We start from the raw sequence: 22,475 nt of genomic DNA, 5'->3' as shown, positions 1-22,475 counted from the left end.
GTTACGAGACCATTAACGGCTTTCTCCTTAGCGGCGCGGTGACCCTGAGCGCTTGTGCAACATCCAAAGAGGTTATTCTCTCTGGACCTCCGTCGGCACATCCCGCTTCTGAAAGCCCCTACTGTAGAAACAAATTGACTCGACACCTGTTGACACGAGCGCAGAGGAGAGTTCGATGACTTATTCAGTGCGGCATATAAGCAGCGAGGCAGTACTCCGTGTTTTTCTGACCCTCATCAGGCACCGCCTCCAGTTCCGTCCGCACTAGTTCTAGCAAGAGCCAGACGCCACAGCTGCAAATCGATTGCCCTCTGCGGTTATGAGAGCAGACTCTGGCCTGAAACCAATCCAGTTGGATGGAATCGCACATCAAAAAAAAGCTAATGTCAAGTAGTTGGTTACCTTGTTGCTTGGTTGTTCCCCCCATCAGGGTGGGATAGGGGTATGGGGGATCGGGCAGGTGGAGAATGCGGGTCAGTTTTGCCTGTCTGTAGTTTTTGAAGTGCAGCAAAAGGTTAGCCAGAACGTCAGCCAGCGATATTGACATTTCTTTTCATGGCACTTCCAATGCCAAAGGGGTATTTCAAGCCAGAACCGAACATCAAATGTACCCCTCCGCCTAGACACACACACACACACACACTGCACGCATTATATCCGTCAATAGTTTCAAACCGCATCAGTGCGAATATAAAAGCATCAAGGATGACAGGGGGAAAAAAAGTCAATATTTCCATTTCTGTTGGGCTACAGTTGCCGGCTGCACCGCAAAAGGCCTTGTTGCAGATCAATGATTATGTAAATCGGCCATGTTATTTTGACAGAATCAGTTCTGCACATCTGTCTCGAGGGCGCAGCGCTTTACTCTAACTAATTCATCATGCGTCGAGTTCAACCCGAGGTTTAAGTTGGAAAGCAGCAATTTTGTTCTATTTGCGTCTCCTTCCCACCAAACAGACTTCTCTTTCTTATCAGCAATGTGATTTTTTTCCAGTTTTCTCGCAGAAACGGAGAAATCGTATCTCTTGCCCACATGCTCCTATTGTGATTATGTTCCTTTCATGAAGCGTCGTCTCTGTCGCGATAAAAAAAGTCTCTTTTTTTATCACAACAGGCAGTCGTCCTCTGCGTGATTCATAATTTACAGCTTCATTTGTTGTTGCCTCTCCCTTCTCATTTTCCCATTAAAACTTTTAAAAACACAAGTTCATGACCGAGATTTGTTGCGCGTTAAACCAGAGAAGACAGACTAAGAGACAATTAGGGATGTAAAATGTGCCGCTTAATTTCTGCCCCCTCATTCACACACACACACACACAACACACACACACATCCCAGACATCGATGCAAACTGCAACTACTTCATAATGATAGCTGTGAAAATGCGTACTGTGTTTGCTGGGTAATAGCTGGCGCATGACCCTTTTATTTAGAGAGTTTTATTTAGAGAGAAGATAAAGGAAGAAATAATTAAAAAAAAGGCTTTGGAAATGCTGAGCTACAGGAGGGTTCGAGAAGATGGGGAGAAGCTGTTACTCTCTCTCTGTTTCTGTTTCTTTCTTTATCTCCTCTCCATACTTCCCTCTTCATCGCCCCTCTCTCTTTTGTCCCCTATCCCTTCGCCCCCTCTGTTTTAATCTCTCTCTCTCTCTCTCTCCTTCTCTCTCTCTCTTTGTTTCTCATTCTCTCTGAATCTCTCTCTTTCTCTTCACTGCCCATTTTTTCCTCCCTACCCCTCTTCGTCTCGGTCTCTATCTCCCTCTGCACACCCACACGCTCAGACAATGATTGTTACACTCGAAGAATAGCTCCTTATACTCTAACCCTATGTCGTAAATCCTTTTTTTTTTCTCCGAAAATGTTGAGATATTTTCTGAGGGAAGCGTGAATTATCTCAGAATTTGGCTGGAGTTGCAGCTCCTGCCTGGGCATCAGGCCAGTGCCACAGTTTACTGTTGATGTTGTTCTGCGGTAGCTTTTTTCCTTTGGAGTGAGAGAAGGCGGCAGGCTGGTCGGCAGGAAGGGATTATAACACACACACAGGGAGAAAGTGTAGGACCGGAATGGAGAGAACAGGCGTTTCTGGTTCGATCAGCCTTCTCTAGCGGTTGTTTAGTCGGAACATTGAACTGCCACACAGTTTTTGACAGTGTTATCGTGGAAGTTAGCGTCGGTTTAGTGCGTGGAAGTCAGAAAGTTGATGCGTTACCATGGCAAAGGCATGCTGAAGGAAATTACCAGAGGTGTGACCAGGTCAAATTTGCTCGAGTCCCAAGTCAGTCTCAAGTCTTGAGGCACAAGTCTCAAGTCAAGTCCCAACTCTAAATGTAGATTACCAAGTCAAGTCTAAGTCAAGTCCATGTCATTAATGCCAAGTCTCAAGTCTAAATGTAGAACAGCAAGTCAAGTCAGAACAAATCAAGAGTCTAGTATCAATGCAATATGGTTTTAATAGGATAAAAACTTGGTAAGAGCATCATGAGTTTGATTTCTATAATCAGTTTAAGCTTCAATAAATTCAATCATTCCATACAAATTAAATTCGTCTGCTGGAACAAATCTGATCACTTTCAATCTAAGTCATTTACACAAACACAAGATCTCAAGTCAAGACTTTAGAAACCTTTTCAAGTCATCAAAGTACAAGTCAGAGTCAAGTCCCAAATCACCAGAACCCAAGTCAAGTCAAGTCTTCTCTTCATGCATCAAGTCAATTCTTAAGCAGTTGAAATTGGGACTCAAGTTTGACTCGAGTCCAAGTTATGTGACTCGAGTCCCCACCTCTGGAAATTACCATAATCTAGATCTGCAAAGCAGCAAAATATGCTAGAGGGATGCACCCTCGTCTTGCGCTTATATTCCCATTCAAACCACATATTTCTGGATCACTGGTGAACGAAATCTAGACGTGTATTTGGTATTTTTGTTGGCCTGTCATGCTGCTAGCAAAGCCTGTGTTGACTGTGACATTTTTGACTGCTTTCACTGTCAACAAAATGGTAGAGAAAAAAAATGGTAAAAATAGCGAGCGCCCAGGTGGGCCTTCTCAGTGTGTTTCCATGATACCTTTCTTTCTTTCATACTAATTCTATAAACCAGTCTCAGTCACAGTAAGAATTTAATCCCCTATTTAGAGGATCGGCATGTACCTGGCAGGTTCTGTAAATATCCACATCTTTATTGTGTATGTCCCTGTGATTATTTTTGTGTGTGTGTGTATGTGTGTGTGTGTGTGTCATCAAGGTGTGGCAGTGTGGGGGCAGTGTGGAGGTGCTGCCCTGCTCCAGGATAGCCCACATTGAGCGCGCCCACAAGCCCTACACCGAGAACCTGACAGCCCATGTGCGTCGTAACGCTCTGAGGGTGGCAGAGGTCTGGATGGACCAGTACAAGAGCCACGTCTACATGGCCTGGAATGTTCCACAACAGGTACAGAGAGCATGTGTGTTGGTGTGTGACTGTGTCTGTGTGTGTGTGTGTGTGTGTGTGTGTGGCTTTGCAGTTGTGTCACAAACCTCCTCGTAACCTTGCGCTATCATGGAGGTCCATTGGAGAATTGGCTGTGCACAAATAATCGCTTAATATGTAACAACCAGGAAAGAAAAAGAGAGATAACAAAAGATTATTGGGTTGTGGGTGTAGGTCAATTCAGCAATGTTATAAGTAAAAATGAATAGTCTGATGAGGTTAATTTGTTTCCAAACATAGGTTACTGTGACACAGTAAACTGTTCTGCCCTAGTCTCCAAAACACTCAGCTCAGTTAACCTGGACAAACAGTTAGCCTGCAAACTAGCCAGCAGGCTAATTAGCAAAGTAAAGCAACCAATGTTAATGTTAAAATGCGACAAACTAGCCACTGCTAATGCTAGCTTCTACTAGATACATTAGCTAGTGTGTAAATCAGATTGTTAACAACAAGACATTTACAACTAACCAGATAGGCTACTACCTAACAAGCTGGCATTATCTAAACACAAAATCAATCAGATATCAGTAACAAAATGATCAGTTCCCAGTCAAAAGCTGCACAGAAATCAACCGTTACGATTTAGTTCTGTTGAGACAGTCAAGTTCTACGTTTTCAAAGCACAATCAGCTGTTCACACCTGTTGCCCAAGAGCTTTGGACCTCCAGTATGGCTGCCAGAGGGTGCGTTACATCACTTGAAAGCCTGTATACCTCTATATATTCATGCAGGCACTGGCTCCCCATTTCTTTCAAATTTCACATTTCTCTATCTTCTGCTGTAGACTAAAAAAAAATCATCTTTTCAAAGAAATACCTCACGTCAGCCTCTCCCCACTGAATGCTACCCTTCCTCTCTTCTCACTCTAATTGCTCTCTAATAGCTCTCTTTAGCTCTTATTCTTAGCTCTTACATGGTCACTCTGTGGTCGCAGGAATATTGTAAGCACACTAAAGGCCCTGAGCTTTTATTTTCCTGTTGGTAAAATGAAATGTGTTTATGTGTGTTTTTCCCTCCTGTAGAACTCAGGTATAGACATCGGGGACATTTCTGAGAGAAAGGCCCTGCGATCCAGACTCCACTGCCGGCCGTTCAGCTGGTTCCTAACCAACATCTACCCGGAGCTGCGGTCCTACAGCGACACCATCGCTTACGGAGTGGTGAGTTCAGTTAGTATTCCTTAATTCTCAGGGTTTCTAAACCTCTTCCAGTCTGGAACCCAGAACTGAGTCATTTCATTCATTATTGCCTTAGAAGCCAGGCTCATTAAAATGTGCTACTGCTCTTCCCAGTATAGGAACCCACAGGAACAAGGCCGCAAATTTTGGGTCCCAGCCCACAGTTTCGGAAACAGTACCACTCAATCCCCATTGGCTGCTACCAATACAGAAACTAGTCAAAGCACAGCATAAAGTATTCAGGAGTGTTTGAATTCATTAGGAAAACGGAACAAGGCACTCCTTTTGCTTTATCAAAAATTAAAACGCCTTTATTGTGGTGGCTTACCAGCAAGGAGTTTGAAAACATATTTTTGGGTCTCTGTTCTCTTGTCACATTTCGGCAGAAAGACAAAGCACATAACGTGTTTTGAAATAACCTTGACTGGGTGCGACCACAATTAAGCCACTTTCATTTTTGGCACAAAAGAAGTAGTAATTTGGTTTCCTGTATTAATAATTTAGTGTCATAATTTCACAACTTTTCATATTGGCACTTTGTAATCTAACCACTATTTTTTATATTTTCTTTACTCAGGCTGCACTCCAGTTCACTCGAGAGTAGAAGGCATTGTGGGGTATTTTTCTGTTCAGGTTTTAATAAAAGTGTTTCATTCTGTGGGCGCCTGCAGGTCACACTTACATGGTTGCACTTGGTCTCCCATTGAAGACTAAATTGTATATAAATCAACCAGATCATTTAGTCCAGCTTGCGTGATTACCATCCCATCAGCACAGAAATAACATAAATGCCTCCTCGTGAATAAACTTTCCCACGAAACCTCCGCTTTTCTAACTTTCCCAAGCTGCAACACCTTAACTTTTCCATTAGCGCTGGAGCTAATTGTATGCACAGCATGTGATATAAGCTGCCCTAATGAAAGAGCTCACTTCAAATCACTTCAGCAGTGTATTGAAAGGGTGAACCTTTTCACGGCACTTAATTTCAGCGTGGCTATTCCTCTCTTCGACTAACGGCTGTAGGAGGATTTTGCATAATTGAAAAATGACAGTAATCTGTTGAAAGCAGAGCAGAATTAGCCCACCGCCTCGACTGCTCTTACTGATAGAAGGGGGGAAAAAATGAGTGTCTTTTTTTTTTCTTCTGGGCTGGGTTTCTTGTCTGGGAATTTTCCAAGTCCCTGTTCTCATAATTTATTGATTTCATTTTTGATTTTTGTCTCAGTTTAACCGTTTTTGGCTTAGTTGGAGTGCAGGTAAAGGAGTCATCTGTCTTCTGCGAGTCTGGCTGCACTTTAAAGCGTTGGAAGGCTGAAAATAATCATCACTCAGACCAAATGTGCTACAGGTTGAAAAGGTTTTATTCTGTGTTCTATCAACTGCATTGACTCTGCATGAGTTCAAACCCGTCGCCGAAGTGGAGGGAAAAAAGGAGGTGAATTGGTGGAAAACAGGCCGGCTCGGCTCCACTCAGACATTAGCTGCAGCGAGCGAGTCTCTCGCTCCGACAACACCCTCTGCACCACCTCTTGTGTTTGTTGTTCGATAAACACTTCAATCACAGAGCGGCGCTGGATGGAGTTATTTGTTGACACTACTGAGCATGTGCGGGGGCGCCGCTTTGAGTGCGCGAGATGAAAGCGTTGCCACAGCGACATCTGAGAGATGTAGATATGAAGTTTACATATTTGACAAAAACAAACTCTCAGTCAGAGGAGATAGCAGTTGGAGTGAGCACAACAAGTGTTCTGGTGTGATACCATCTGTGGATGTTGTTTATGCACTGATCTCTTATTTAACATGAAACAAAAGCTGGAGAAATGTACTGCGCACACAGGGTAAATATTGGGCAGAGAGGAGATATGTTGCTTTGTCGGGCTGTTTCAAATGAAGCGCATTCGCAAGGCATCAGATCTTGCGATGTTTACACCGGTTTGAGGTGTTTTGGTGTTCTTTGGGGCAGCAGTGGTTAGAGAGACCGTCCTTCGTCTAGAGAACCTGGGTTCAAGCCCTCATGTCGACAAGCATCCGCCCTGCTGAAGTGTCTCTGAGCAAGACACTGAATCCCTACCAGCTGCAGGGCTGCTGCTCTGTAGCTGAGTCTGACCTCTGACCTCTGAGGAGGAGGGAAAGAGCAAAAATAAATTCCCCATGGGTGTCAGATTCTTGTAATTGTTCTACAACTGTAATAAGTGTGAGAGGAACTAAGGTAAGGTGTCGTGAAATGGAAAGCTCAGTTCTCGGTTGGAGCCAGGTTGTGCTGAAACACCCCCACAGGACTATATTTGATATGGAGTACGGGGAGGTGGTGGGAAGCGAAAAGCGAGAGAATCGAGTTAGAGAGTAGTTGGAGAGGTAGTCGGGATGATTGTATGATGAGATCTTTGGGTGAGAGCAAGAAAAAAGCCTCTGAGAGCTGTATGTAAAAGTAGTTTAGTGGAATATGAGAGTCTCGCCTCCCAAACATTCGTCATGAACTCCAAATATTGTGCCTTTAGGATTTAGCTTATGAGGTTGGACTCGGCGGGGATGCTGGGTCCAATAACCTCTTTTCGTTCATTCCCAAAGAAATTAATGTTTGTATTTTACGAACTTTTATTAAGAGGGGGCACGGCGGTCTGTGGCTCTCGCATTGACACGGAGACCACAGAGCTTGAATGGGTAAACAGGCATTTCTATTCAAATCACTACTTTTTAAAGGTCAGTTGAATGGCACACTTAAGGTGGCTGCCATTGAATGTTTATAATGCCATGGAGATAAAGGTGTAGTACATGAACTTTCACCATGGCAAAGGCTGAACATTTCAGAAGCAGTTGTAATATTCGAACTTTCTGAGCGTAATGTACTGTCGACACTGAAATAATACCCATTTCCATGACACTATTAAAACACTATAGCTGCCATTTAGTCTCAGGATACACTACTAATCTGGTTTTGGGTCGATGCATCTAAATATCATAAGTGGATTAGAATAACCCAGGTAAGATCATGCTCCTATTATGAGAAACCTGGTTAAGATGCCTGGCTTACTCCCATATTAAACAGGTTACTGTGGCATGGAGACATCATACTGCTTTCACTTTTGGTTTTTACCATCTTTTTACCACAAAAAAACATGACAGCAATATTTACTATTACTATTGGGATCGTAATTTATTTTTCCTTTATTAAAATTCAAATCTATCTGTGGACAGGAATATTGTGTTAATTTGTTTATTCATGGAAACAGGGAGAGGGAGTCTCAGAGCATAAAGGCTTAATGTAAACAGCTTAACCTGAATAAGAGCTTAATCAGGGTATGGTCAATAGCCAGGTTACGCATGTGAGCATAGTTAACGACTGGGACATGCAGATATTTGTCACTGCATCGTAGAGTCGCACGGGGATCAAATCACACGACCCGAGTTCTCGCACCACGCAATCCCTGAAATCTTGTGAAAAGACAAACTCTTGCACTACTACAGAACCAAAGCAAAGAAAGTTCGAACAACTGTTTCCTTCTGAGTGCTTACATTACAGGAGGACATCAAGATTTCTCCAGATTTGACTTGGGACATCAAACATGTTTGAAATAATGGTGATGGTCCCAACTGGATCAGGTGACAAGACATTCAAGTCCTTAACCCTCACACACTACGAGATAATCTGGCCCGACTATCCATTGCGACCCTAACTGGCGCCGACTCGACTCAGATCTTGAAAATCTGCAGAATTGTGGCTACAATCAGCCTAAAAGTCGTGTAGTTTGCCCCCAGCCTTAGTGAGTACCGAAGGAGATTACCATAATGCACCAAAGACAAACCATTTCTGGCAACTCTATGGTGGAGAACCAGCACACCATCCGCGGTGCAACACTTACTTTCTTTTATGTGTATCTTAAACTTCTTTCTATTCAACTCGTGCAGCGCTCCTGACATCTGACCTTCTCTTCAAACTGCCTGACTCAACCCGGCAGACAGAGACGTTGATGGAAAAGGCTCCGCCGTGGGCTAGACAGATACAAGACTCTTGTGAGCCGCAGTGTTCCCGAATCAGAGTCCTCGTTTCCTTTCTCTCTCGGTATTCTTCAAATACAGAATTTATTTTTGAGTGAAAAGGCTTCTCCGTGCTGATGCTTTTCTCTCCATGATAAAAGCAATCCTTTTGTTTACACTTGGTGTCAGGATGGGGGCCTTTAAAGTGGAACACCAGTGGAACACCATGTTTATTTTTCCCGCATGCTCGGTGTGACGTGACTTCAGGAACAGTCGACTTCTGACATTACCTGCCCTCAAAATGTGCATGCACGACTCTTTTTTTACCAGTATGTGCAAACTGGTAAAAATATTTACTGAAAAACATGGCAAACAACATGAAAAAATTCTGTATCTCGGTTGCTTCTTGTGTTAGTTTGCGTATGTTATACTAGGAATCGCAGCCAAATCAAAGGAGTGACGTGTTCCAAAAACTACAGATGCTTTTCCATTGTGAAATATTGCTTTACAGCTGCCAAAAAACACTTAATGTGCATGGTGGAGGAAGTTAGTCCAAAGTGTTTGTCTGACTTCTTCCCAGCAAGCAGTAATTAGCCAACAGTGGTTCAATTTGTCTCAGCTTTAGCCACACAGCTAGAGCAGTGTAGTGCACCACTCTATCATAATGGACTAATATATATATAGAGAGAGACTTGCCTTGAAGATATATGACTCCCAGAAACAAATTCCCAAAGCTATATGCAACCATAAAGAAAGTAAAACCAGATACATCTGTAATTGGTTTGAAGAAATCAAAATAAACCATAAATTCAGCTGCAGTAGGTCTCTGGAAATAACCTTGTCTCAGTGAAACACTTAACAAGGTGCCGAATTGGAAAGCTCGACTTGGCAATTGTAAAAAGGTTGTCATAAAAATTCATGGCAAGAAAGAAATGTCTGTTCACACTCAAACAAAATGAGACTAAAGATGAGATGCATTTCCTTTCCCACCAGCTTGCGTAAAACCCATCTGGAACTTGAGAGACAACAGGAGATTTTATTTTCGTTTTTGCCCCCTTCTCCCCCTCTCCGTTTCCATCTTAACTTTGTCTTTTTCTGCCTTTATTTTTCTCTCTCTGTCTGTCTGTCTCTCTCCTCCAGTTGAAGAACAGTCTAAGAGATGACCTGTGCTTGGACCAGGGACCGGACACTGACAATGTTCCCATCATGTATCTCTGTCATGGTATGACACCTCAGGTCAGTGGGCCCTAACTCTATTCTATTAAACTCTATTCTACCTCCCCAACACATGGCACACACCAGAAATGACCGATAGCAAGGAGAAATCTTCGAAGAGGTCATCATTGGTAGATTTTTGGACTCGGTCGGATCCATCATCATCGTTATTTAAAGAGTAACTAAACCTCAAACCCAAATCTGTGTAAAGCCTGTCATCTAATGGTAAACAGCATGCTACTGAACTGGCCATCTGCTATTGGCTGATCTTTGTTGCCAGGTTATTCACCTTCTATAGAGTACAACAGGTGATGACATCACCTGGCACCAACGATCAGCCAATAGCAGATTACTCACACCTACTCCTGTAGTTTTAAACATCACTCCACCAAGATATTTTAGCTAGGAGTTAGCTAGTTGATTAGAGCAGAGATCCAACAGAAACGTGTAGTGAAGAGGTAATATACCACCATGCTTAATACTGGGATAATAATACTGCTTTGTCATAATGCTTTCTTGGCTTGAGGACGAGGCTAAAATGCCTGGAAAGTAATTGCCGAGTCGTTGATATTGATCAAACAGATATATCATGGCACATTTAGTACGATGGGCCTGTAAAAATCTTACTCATTACCCCTTTAATGGAGGCGCTGAAAAACATTTTGAACACCAAGGGAGCATGACTGTGTATTCCTTCTTCCTACCGCTTTGGAATGTTCTGTAGCTTGACAAATTACAAATTCATATTCGACTGTCTGCAATGCTTATATCCCCGCTGCCATAAAGAGGCTTGCATAATCAGAACAAGACTAGACCCAGCATCTAGGAGAGCTTTCTGAGGACACTCCAATGCCTCGCCTCTATTGTCAGTAAAGTTAATAGCTTCGACCGGCGCCTTGCCGTTCGAAACATCCAACTTTCTATCTGGGTCATACTCAGCAATACCGAATCGGCTCCGGAAACAGCTGCGTTAGCGCTTCTCGGCGTCTCCCCTGTCTTTTCCCATTCACAATTTCCCCCCCTTTTCCTGGAGACGGCATAAGCAGCAGCTGCCGATAAAGAAATTGAGTTGTAATAATACATTTTTATCTCCCTCAGTGTTTTTATTTATTTATTAATTTTTTGGGGGGCTGAAAACACCGAAAATTGAGACGGGCGAGGCTACTCCGAAGGGACGGGTTCTCTTGAGCTTTTCCTCTGCACAATGAAAAGCTTAATTCGGAGTCTTTTGTGAACTGGTTTCAATTAAAATGGGCGTGATGATTGAGGGGCGCTTTGAAAACTTTTCGCACTCTTTAATGCGGTACAATTTGAAGTAAGTTAGCTCAGACGAAAGATGGGATAGGATAGGAAAGGGAGAGATACCAGGTAAATGTATTCAGCCTCTGGCGGAGCAGATTGCCCTCACTCTGAGCCAGAACTGCCCAAAGTGAGGCCTGTGGGCCAATTTTATTTCCCTCCTTCGGGACGCAGAATGATACAATATTATTCATTTGGCCTTTTTTGATGCAAATTCATTATAATTTGAGGGGTTGTTTTGACAAAACATGCATTTTAAGGCATATCAGCAAGCGTAGACGTTCGCTGCCAACCATCTACTTATCCGAAATGGCATTGTTCGTGGAAGTGAACCCAATATTTAGCTTGCCGTGTTAAAGGATGACAAATGACCAGACAGTTCGTTTGTTTGGCTGATATTTCTGGAGGAATAGAAAGGCAGCCACAAAGAAAAATTATTTCTAACAACCCATAATAAAGTATCCAGCGCTCTGTAACGGATCTCCAGATAGCATGGATATATTTGGGCTTTACTAGGATCAGTAAAGATGCCACTAGAATATCATTACATAGTATTGTCTCAGAAAGGGGAACTAATTATTATAGAGACCGGAGATATTTGAGCTTTCCATGGCTAGAATCAGAGATACACATGCATACATGCTGCACATACAATGAAATGGAGGATAAAGAATTTTACGAGGATATGAGAAAGATATAGAGACAGAGGGAAAGAGAGAGAGAGTTATTATTCATCCTGTACCTGCTGAGGTAATTGTTGAGGGATTAGAGAATACTGGATATATAATGAATAAATCCCCAATCTTTGCTGTTAATGGATATCCCCTATGCAAACACACGCATACACACACACATACTCAGCAGAGGGATTTGTATGCACATTAGCACCAACTAAAACACACACACACACACACATATGCATGCACAAGCAACCACTCCATGCATTAGCTTAATGAAATTTCAGGCCTCAGTGACCAACCCTGCTCAAATTGCCACATGGTAAAACAGTACCTATCCATTTTCACGATCAGTATCAAAAAATATATAAACAGCAAAAGATAACAGGTTTGATTTTTGCAATTGGAATTTTAAGATGTTTTTGTAATTTGAGAAAATCAATTAACGTCAACATCAAGCATAGTCTGATTACATCTAGAAAAGAAATTGAGTTATACCACAATGAATATCTTATCACACAGTGAAACACAGTTCGCTTTGCCCAGCATAGGAAAAAAACAAAAAAAGCACATCGAGTGAGTTCCAGTTTGAAGTATTGGAACCAGTATGAGTTTTAAAACATTTCCCAACGATACCCAGCCCGAGGATTCACAGAGCAAAGAGCAGGAACCATTTCATAGCCGACATCAAAGACTCACTTCTTCTTATTATTCTTCTTGTCTTCTGTCGTGCCTTTATTACTTTTTATTCTTTATTCCTTATTCATGTGGAAGATCTTTTGTAATGTTATTCCCCCCAGTCCCACTTATTCCCCATTCAGATCCTTTTATTCTGATTCGTCCATCGCTTTAGATTACCTCTGAGTCCTCTTCTTTCTGAACAGAACCGCTCCATTCCTCTGTGTGTGTGCGTGTGTGTGTGTGTGTGTGTGTGTGTGTGTGTGTATGTCCAATGGGATGGATGGATATGGCTGTGAATACCTGATGAATTGCTGAATGTCAGCGATGCATAATGTACTGTACGTCAGTTTCCTTTTCAGCCACTTGACTCAGACGAAGGAGGGAGGGAAGCCTGGAAGGATACACAGAGGAGGAGGATAAGAGGGAGAGAGAGAGAGAGTGAAACAGACACTGATCGACAGACAGAGCGAGAGAGAAACCACAGTGGAGAATGCATCAGAAAGTGTAGAGTTGAGCATTTCTTTACCTAAGTCAGTAAATAGCCCCTGTTGACCTCATGCTGCATTCATGTCTTTCACCGCATACGACCTGCCAACTGGGAGAAGCCGTTCACGTCAGCCTCCTAGTGATAACTACAAGTAGGACATGTGGGATTTCCCCCACTTGGCATCATGAATTGCAGAAGTGTGTCAGCACAGGCGGCAAACACTGCAGCTAATCCACTGATGTTGGCAGTCCAAGATAATAAAAATCTAAATGATCAATATTCACAGTAATACAGTCAACTCTACTTACAAAAAGCAAGTAATGTCTGCCAGTTTATCTATGCTTGGCTTTAAATTTATAATACAAATTATTTTGAATGTGGATGTACCAATGAGTTAAACAGGTGAACGCTTCCAAGTTGTAGCGACATGACGTCATCTCATTCCTTTTCTTCTTCCGTGACGTAAACGCAGAATCATTCCCATGGTGGCCATTTTGAATTTGCACTACACTCAGGGTGGAAAGTCTACCCGAAATATTGACAATCTAACAATTAAAAAATAAGCAAGCTGCAACTACAACTACTTGAATTTCGCAGGGAAGTTAGCTAGCTTACTAGCTAGCTACCTAGACTAGATTCTATTAGCTAGCTACATTACCTTAAAATGATATCCATTTATTTCTAATACATTTTTCAGTGGGGAATCTGTGAAACGATAAATGTTGGTCCACTTCCCGATGTTTGTATGATGTACATCTTGGTACACATGGGCTGAACTTGCTGTTCAATGACATTAGGGATGGAGAGTTCAAAAGATTCAAAGACTCCTGTTGCAATCTCGACTCCAAACTCTGGAATCGAACAAACTGTTTAAATTAAACGGATTTGTAATTAAATCATTCATTCATTTAGGCCTATCTATACTAATCTGTGTTTGATTGCTATAGTCCATTTCATAAGTGGGGAGGGGAGAGGGAGAGATTCAAAGCTCATTGGTTGAATGCCAACCGGCGTAAAATTTACATTTTTGTTTTTCATTTGGAATCAGAATCGATTTAGAATCGACTTCATCAGTTCCATTACAAGGACAATCCAACTCCAAAAAATGTGGAATCATCCCTCCCTATGTGATGCAAGTTCCAAATGGCCGCCACGGAAATAAGGTCTACATGATGTATGTGCCACATTTGGTAATTCTAAAAGTTTAGTGCAGCTGTTGATTTTAGGAGCCAATTTCAGGCCAATATAAGAGGTTTGGATGACAGTATTTTATTCGAAGGACTTAATAAGGGTGAGAAATTGCTGTTGAAATCCAGCAGGTAATAGAAATCTGATCTTTGCCTCAGTATTGGCGGAGCCTCGCTAACAGAGATTGGTTTGTGGCTGGATCAATAAAGTCTGAAAATTAGACCTTTGAGGCTATTTACCAGGGCAGCATTCAAGTGCTTGTGTGTGTATATGTAGGTGTGTGTGTGTGTGTGTGTGTGTTTGAGTAGGTGTGTCTGTGTGTGTGGGTGGGTACACGAGTGTACACGAGACAAAGTGCCTGTAAGTATGTTCAGGCAGACATGAACAAGCTGCTGGAAATCATGTAGCGGGATTTGATGTTTGTAAGAGACTGAAAAAACAGCGAGGCCTGATAAAGAGAAAGCAAGTAGCAGAACAAGTTTAATCAAAGATTAAACTTTGAAACGCAGCCTTGCCACTGGGGAAAGAGAAAAAACTCTTTCTCCAACAGTGGCTTTCTTTTTTTTTTACTTTAAAGAGACTTTACAAGACATTGATTTATCATTTTGTGTAAAGTTGGTAGTGTATTAATGATTTAAAATAGACTTATTTCACCAGTGTGTTGGTTTGATACAAGGAAAACTCAAACCAATTACCACACTTTAAAAACTTTTGACAAATTGATCGGAGAGCATTTTGTGTGTGTATGTGTGTGTCAGAGGAAACCAATTACTTGAATTGCTAAAACTTTAACCTTTGACAAAGTTGATCTATGAGAATGTGTGTGTGTGTATGCATGCATATGTGTGTGTGCCTGTGTCTATTAATCCGTGAGAAAGAAAAATATTCACAACCTCACTGAAGGATCAAACAACATCTCATTTTCCTGCAGAATCTCACACCAAGGTGTGAATCTCAATAAGTGCTCAGAGAGCGTGGTTAGGCGGAGCAAATTTCCCACAAATTGTTACTTACACTGAAAAAAAACACATGATGTGTCACCGGCAGTGGAATATAGAAGATCCCGCTGCTTAATTTTCTGGGTCATTAAAAGGCAGCGGTTATAAAATGGAGACATTGTAACGGTTGTCGTTTCATTGAAGTAATCCGGCTTCAAGATGACTGTGTCCATAAGCCTATTAATACTGGTTCTAATCTGATCAGTGTAAGATACTGTTGTGAGCAATCTCTCTCTTTGTGTGTGTGTGTGTGTTAGCCGCTTAGTAGGAGAAACTGTTTTTTCGAGTTAATTCATTAACGATATCTATAAATAACAGCTTCTCCAACTCTTCAGTCTCCAGTTAACCTCATTGTCTGCTCTCTCTTTAACTCTCTTCCCTCAACCTCGCTCTAACTTCCACTTGTTTGGATAAACCTCTTCATTATATATTGAGACAAGATGGTTCTTTTCCTCCTTTGCAGCTGTTGTTGTACTGTGTGTGTGCGTGTGTGTGTGTGTGTGTGTGTGTGTTGTCTTCTCATTGCCAGAGCAGATGGCTGAGGGAAACACCAGTGATTAGCCTGTCTAACGACATCCCAGGCTGTCAGTAATAAGCTCGCCCGGAGCCTCAGCTAGAGCCGATTCGTTGTCATACTGAAAACAAGGCGTTCAGGTAGCAGACCGAGCGCCGCCAACAAGTGGGTCTCTCTGCCGTAGCTTCATAAATATGGAAGACCAGGGGGGGATTTCAGAGCGGACGGAAAGGGGATGGCATATTTGTTTTTTAAAGGGAGTGTATTTTCCACTTTTTTGCCACAGTTTTACATCATTACCTGGAGTCTAACAAACACACCTGTGGAGTTTTTTTCCAAGTGAAAATAATATTTTTAGTTATTTTCTAGTGCTCCTTTCCCACCTAAAGAGCTACAGGCTATTTTGGGGGCGTGTCTAGCAGCCAGAAAGAGGCCCCTGCTCTGATTGGCTGGCAAAAGAAGAGGGTCCGCCCCCTCCCCTGGCCCCAAAAGTAAGATGATTGGTCGACTCCAGTAAAGTCTGCTTTCTACGCAACAACATGGCTGTATTTCAAAATGTAGGGCTCTTCACTTTAAAGTGAACATAATGAGGGCCACGCCCACCGTCGCCATATTGAAGGGCATTCCAATCCAAAGTGTGTAAAACTCGCCCCTTCAAAGGGCCCTATGTAACGGTCGTTGTCGAAGTGAGCAGGCGATGGTCACTTTGCTCCCACAATTCTTTGCGATGTCACGAGCCTAATCAAGAAAACGACGACAACAATGGCGGCGACCGGCAGCGAACAGTTAGATAGATAGATAGATAGTTCAAATGTTTTTTATTTTGAATTTTGCAACATACATAAACAAAAACAGAAACGAGCACGCAGGCCCGAACATGGTAAACAAAGCAACACAAATTAAGGAGCACACCTACTGAAGAGGCTACCCCTATACCCCCCACCCCCCCCACCCCACATACCCAGGGACTTCAGACTTCAGAGATTGGGTCACTCTAATAAGGAAGCGTTACAAGTCAGGTCAAATTGCAGTGTCAAGATAGCGGAGAAGGGGATGCCAAGTCTTATCAAACTGACCAAGCCTCTCTGCCAGAGCAAATCTTAGTCTTTCAAGGTGAGAAAGTCTTGTCATTTCTTCCAGCCACATTTTAGCGGACGGGACCTCCTTTCTTTTCCAAAACTTTAAAACCAATTTCATTGCTATAATAAGGGCATAAGACAGCAGTTGGTGTTGGCACCTCGGCAGAGTGGACAGGTCAGCAGATACCCCGAGCACAATCAAAAATGGGTCAGGTTTCAATACTACTTGTAGCATATCTGATAAAGTTCTAAATACATTAGTCCAGAAAGGGGTCAGTTTAGGACATAGGACATAGCTGTGGAGAAGAGTGGCCTCCTCAATAAGACATTTATCGCACAGCGGGGAAACATCTGAAAACATTTTGTAAAGCCTTGCTTTGGTATAGTGTAGTCTGTGAATAATCTTAAATTGAATAAGGCAGTGTCTAGTGTTAGCTAAGCATTCGTGTATGTTCACTAATGCGCCTTTCCAAAGCTCATCCTCAATATTCAATCCCAGTTCCTGCTCCCAAAGTACTTTACTTTTTCCCATAGAAGGAGAACTCATATCTAACATTGGTTTATAGATTCGAGAAATTAGGTGGTTTTCCCTGCCCCCCACCTTTAAAATATCATCAAACCAAGTAGGTAGAAAATCAAGATTGGGAAAATATTTCCTCACATAATCCCTGATCTGTAAATATCTGAAGAAGTTATTCCTGGGGAGACCATATTGGACCTGGAGTTGATCAAAGGATGCAAAAATTCCTTCTAAGAAAAGGTCACCAATAGTTCGGATACCAAGATCTCTCCATTGTGTAAAAGCAGAATCTATAGTAGATGGAACAAATGAGGGATTCCCAGCAATCGGTAAACGGCAAGAAACAGTCTCTAATTTAAACTGAGCTTTCATCTGTTTCCAGATGCGGATGGTGCTGTGAATCATGCTATTGCAATTGTAAGTTGAGTTGATTATCTTTTGATGGTGACAAAATAATGGCGCCAATATCAAAGGGGGCACACTCCTCTCTTTGTATGACTCTTTTTTCAACTGGAAGCCAATTAAGTTGTTGAAAATATGCTGAATCAAGATGTGTACGGGGAGGTAACTTTAACACAACCCTGATTAACTTGTTTTGGGCAGTCTGGAGTTTATTTTTGATACGCTGTGATGTACTATTAAACCAGGAGGTGGCAGCATAGTCAAAGTGGCATTGAACTAATGCTCCAGCTAACATCTTTAGTGTTGATCTATCCAACAACCCTGATTTTCTTGCCAAGAATTTAGTCTTTTGGCAGATTTTAGTGAGGGCTTTCATAGCCATGGCCTCCCCTGATAGATGTTTATCTAATGTACATCCTAAATAGTTCACTGTATCCTTAGCTAAAATAACAGTCTCACCTACCTTTACCTTCATCTCTGGGGTCTTTCCTAGTTTAATTCTGGATCCAAATAGAATGGCCTCTGTTTTCCCTAGGTGAAGAGACAGCTTGTTATCAGACAGCCAAGTTCCAACATTTTGAAGCTCCTCACTCAAAGACTTTTCCACAACTGCTGAATCTTTATGAGACACGAGAATAGCTGAATCATCCGCATAGAGAAAAAGGTCAGATGAACAGGCATCCTTCATGTTATTAATATATAATAAAAAAAGAGTGGCCCTAGGACACTCCCTTGAGGGACCCCACGACTGATAGTTTTAGCTTTGGAAAATGTCCCATTGACATCCACAATCTGTGTCCTTCCAGAGAGGTAAGAATTGACCCATTTTATGGCCAACTTGCTAAACCCCATGGCCTTTAGCTTAAACAGCAGGATACCATGATCTACAGTATCAAAGGCCTTTTGAAGGTCTAACATGACCATTCCACAGAAATTGCCTGCATCAACCTCCTTTCTGATGCGGTCTGTTAAATATAAAAGGCAGGTTTCGGTGGAATGGGATTTTCTGAAACCTGACTGTAGTTCAAATAATATGTTGTGACTCAATAAATATGTATTTATCTGTTCATGTATGATCTTTTCGATGACCTTAGAAAGAACACTTAAAATTGAAACTGATCTATAATTTCCTTTCTCAAACTTCTTACCCTTCTTATAGAGAGGAATGACTCTTGCACTCTTGAGATCTGTGGGTACCTTCCCTTGCTCTATAGAGAGATTGATTAAATGGGCTACAGCAGGTGTAATACACTGTGCTGCATCCCTTAGGAACCTGGCAGGTATATTATCTAAACCTGTTGCTTTATTGTAATTCAGTTCATTCAGCCTCTTAAGGACTGTATTCTCTGTTACTCTGATAAAAGAAAACGAGTCAGCTTGAAGCCCTTGTTGAGAATAAAAGCTCTGTACCTGTGTTTCTCCATAAAGACCTGAATGACAAGGGAGATCCTTTACCAGACTGTTTGCAACTGATGTAAAGTATGAGTTCAAACATTCCGCCACTTCACTTTTAACTGATGTAACTTTACCATTAATGTCCAGACTAAAACTGCTGGGTTTGGTTTTTAGTCGTTTGCTATATTCTAACTCTTTTAGAGATTTCCACAGCTTACGTGAGTCATTTCTGTGTTCAATTACTTTTTCACAAAAAAATGATTTTTTGGCAGTCTTTATGTCCCTGTTCACTTCATTTCTTAATCCCCTATATTGCATAAAACTGGACTCATCCCTGGTTTTCTTAAAATGTGCAAAGCTTAAATTTCTTAACCTGATCAACTTTAAAATGTCATCTGTTACCCAAGGCTCTGTCCTCTGTTTGATTCTGATCATCTTAATTGGAGCCATCTTATCTAAAATATACCCAGGCTTTATCAACATCACCACATTTCAATACAGTGGACCAATCTGCTTTGTTCAGAGTTCACGTACAAGTGTAAGTAACTAACTTTATATCAACAACATATCTTCTTGACTCGACATACCCAGCGCAAACATGTAGAACCGTTAAGCTTTTGTAGTCTTGAGAAAAGTAGTGTAAAAGTATGTCCTCCTTTCGAGACAGTCACAACACTGATGAGCGTCTGCCTTGTTGACACACATGCGACGGCCCCGAAAAATGACGTCGAAGGGCATTTCAAACGACCGTTACTTGGAAACCCTACTCCCTGCGGCCCTTCAGAGTTTTCACCACGAAGGGAAGTGGCTTCACAGGGATTAGCCCTCTGGAATGAAATGTGGCCCATGACCGTGTTCTGATTGGCCCATTTCTGAGGCAACATTTTTTTCAAAATACACCTTTGGCAAAAACATACTGCGATTTTCACTATTTTTTTTTTTTTACTGTAAACAAGGAACATCCAAGAGTGTAAAAGGCATCATAAACACTAGATTATCCATTTCTACAGATGCATGCTGGGATAGGCTCCAGCCCCCCATGGCCTTGAAGTGGGTAGAGAAAATGAATGAATGAAATGATCATGTAATACTTATGTGATTATAGGGAATTTCTCCTTTCTTTTGCCTCCCTCCTCCACAGGGAGGTCAGAGGTCAGCAGTAGGGATTCAGTGTTTTGCTCAAAGAGACTTGAGCAGGACAAACAGGGCTTGAACATGTGAACTTCTTCTCCTGATGTAAATGGTCTGGACTCGGTGGTGAATGGTGTCGCACTACAGACGCTTTATATTCAGAGTATGTACACCACCTATAGACATAATTTGTATATTTTTCATTAAGAGCCACCTTTGTTTAGGTGAACTGTCTGTGGTATTGACTCTAGCTCCTGATTGATCATCTTATGACTGAACATCTTTGCCACACACAAGTTGAATGACTGCAATTAGCCAAGTACCTCTGGGAAAAAGATTTATGAGCATCAAGCTGCTTTTTTTTTTTTTTCTCTGTTGCGATCTATAGCGGGGCAAAGCTCTGTGATGAAGAGATTTTCACAGAGGAGCTTCATTTATTAATATCTCTGACTCAAATCACACAACATTTTTTTTTTTTTAAAGATTTATTTTAGGCATTATTGATAGAGACAGTGAGAGAGGGGAGGACATGCAGCAAATGACCGGAGGCCAGATTCAAACCCGGGTCGCTGCAGGAAGGACTGAGCCTTATGGTACACGCTCTACTGGGTGAGCCACCGGGGCGCCCCCGCACAACATTTTTAACAATGCAGCATCTCTGTTGCAGCTACTCCAACTCACAAGTCATTGAGCTAATCTGGACAAAGGGGAATGAAGAATACGCAGGCTGTCCGGTGGTATTGTACAAGTCTCCCATCATGCATCTGCCTTCCATCTATCCTGCATCAGTTGCCGCGGGCTGTTCTTCCTCAAATGCTGTAAAGTGGGACTGGATAGGCGTACTCTAGCACAAAAACATGAGTCTCCCCGTCGACCGATTGTCCGCGCAATTCCTCAGGGGACAGAGCAATCGATCGGGTTGATCATAAACGCTTCTGTTTGAAGTGTGGAAAAACTTAAAGAAGTGCTATCTTACTGACAGTCCAACCAGGGTCTACTGTCAGATGACCCCTCCCTGGTCAATATTGGACAACAAACGAGCATCAGACAGCAAACGAACGCGCTCTTTGCCGTACGGTAGCTGCCTGGCGGAGGGAGATACCTGGACAATAAACAACATTTGGCTTCAGATCACAGCCATGTCAGCCAGATAGCACTTAGAATGACAGAGTTAGGGGCGCCCCGGTGGCTCACCGAGTAGAGCGCGTACCATAAGGCTCAGTCCTTCCCGCAGCGACTCGGGTTCGAATCAAGCCCACGGTCATTTGCTGCATGTCCTCCCCTCTCTCTCCCATACCTTCTGTCTCTCTCTCACTATCTCTCTGTCAATAAAGCACAAAAAAAAAAAGTCTTAAAAAAGAATGACAGAGTTAGATGGCTAAAAAACAAGGTGTGTTTGTTTGACCTCGTGAAGATCGAGCTCAGATTGAAATGTCACCTGCTACAGGTACATACTAAACGGCAGCAAATCAGCCCTAGCTTACGGGCTTTCGTCTATCTGTGTTGGCTAATATGTACATCTGACAGGAGAGATTGCCGTCTGTCTTACACGGCGCCAGCGCTAATCCTTCTATTAGAGGTTTTAAGGAGCCGAGGCAGGAGTGGAGATAGCATTAAGCCCTCTGTTGGGAGCTGAGCGTCAATCTATTGACAGATGCGAGTTTAAGCGCTCTTATTAGCACACATGCACATACACAGAGAGACAAAGCCTCTCTCGAAGGTACACGCACACATCTATCTCGGCTGTTGTCAGTCTCAGGGTGTTTTTAAGCAGAAGCTTAAAAGCTCTCTGGCTGGTTCACAGTGTGATAATGGCTCCTATCTGGAAATGTCCTGTTGCAGCAAGACGGTCATCATTCTCATCAATTACCTCCTCGGAGCTCACACACACACACACACACACACGCGCGCACGTGCTCGTCTTGGAAAGCGTACACACACTCACCAACGCAGAGCACGCACAGCTGTTTCCCCCTGTAATCTTTGGTGGCGGTGGTGGTTGGGGCAACGCAAGCACGTACACGCATTTAGAAGTAAAAAGGGCGTGCACCCACACACACACACACAAGCGTCGTTCATTCTGAGCAGTGACATTTCTATCCTTATTTTCTCTTCCATTACTCCTTGTTCTCACCCCTTTTTTCTGCTTGTTTGGATTTCAAGTGGAGCTCGATCCTTTTCATTCGCTTTTTTCATTTGATGTCTTCTGTCATTCTTTTTTCTCTGCTTTTGCTATATTCCCAGACTCGGGCAAATGCATGTTCGGA

The 22,475-nt window shown here is 42.4% G+C and overlaps 1 protein-coding gene across 1 annotated transcript in view; it reads left to right on the top strand.

Moving 5' to 3' along the window:
• The window catches only part of galnt18a (UDP-N-acetyl-alpha-D-galactosamine:polypeptide N-acetylgalactosaminyltransferase 18a), a 111,468-nt gene that overhangs the window by 79,229 nt on the left and 9,764 nt on the right, over positions 1–22,475 (top strand). Inside the window, exons 7-10 of the mRNA XM_078282905.1 lie at positions 3,245–3,430; positions 4,492–4,629; positions 9,763–9,858; positions 13,296–13,298. Coding sequence (XP_078139031.1) covers positions 3,245–3,430; positions 4,492–4,629; positions 9,763–9,858; positions 13,296–13,298 — 423 coding nt within the window. The remainder of the gene's footprint in view (positions 1–3,244; positions 3,431–4,491; positions 4,630–9,762; positions 9,859–13,295; positions 13,299–22,475) is intronic.

Source organism: Centroberyx gerrardi, chromosome 4, assembly GCF_048128805.1.
Source record: "Centroberyx gerrardi isolate f3 chromosome 4, fCenGer3.hap1.cur.20231027, whole genome shotgun sequence".
In the NCBI taxonomy this organism is placed as follows: Eukaryota; Metazoa; Chordata; class Actinopteri; order Beryciformes; family Berycidae; genus Centroberyx; species Centroberyx gerrardi.
This window is presented reverse-complemented; position numbering and strand designations above follow the sequence as displayed.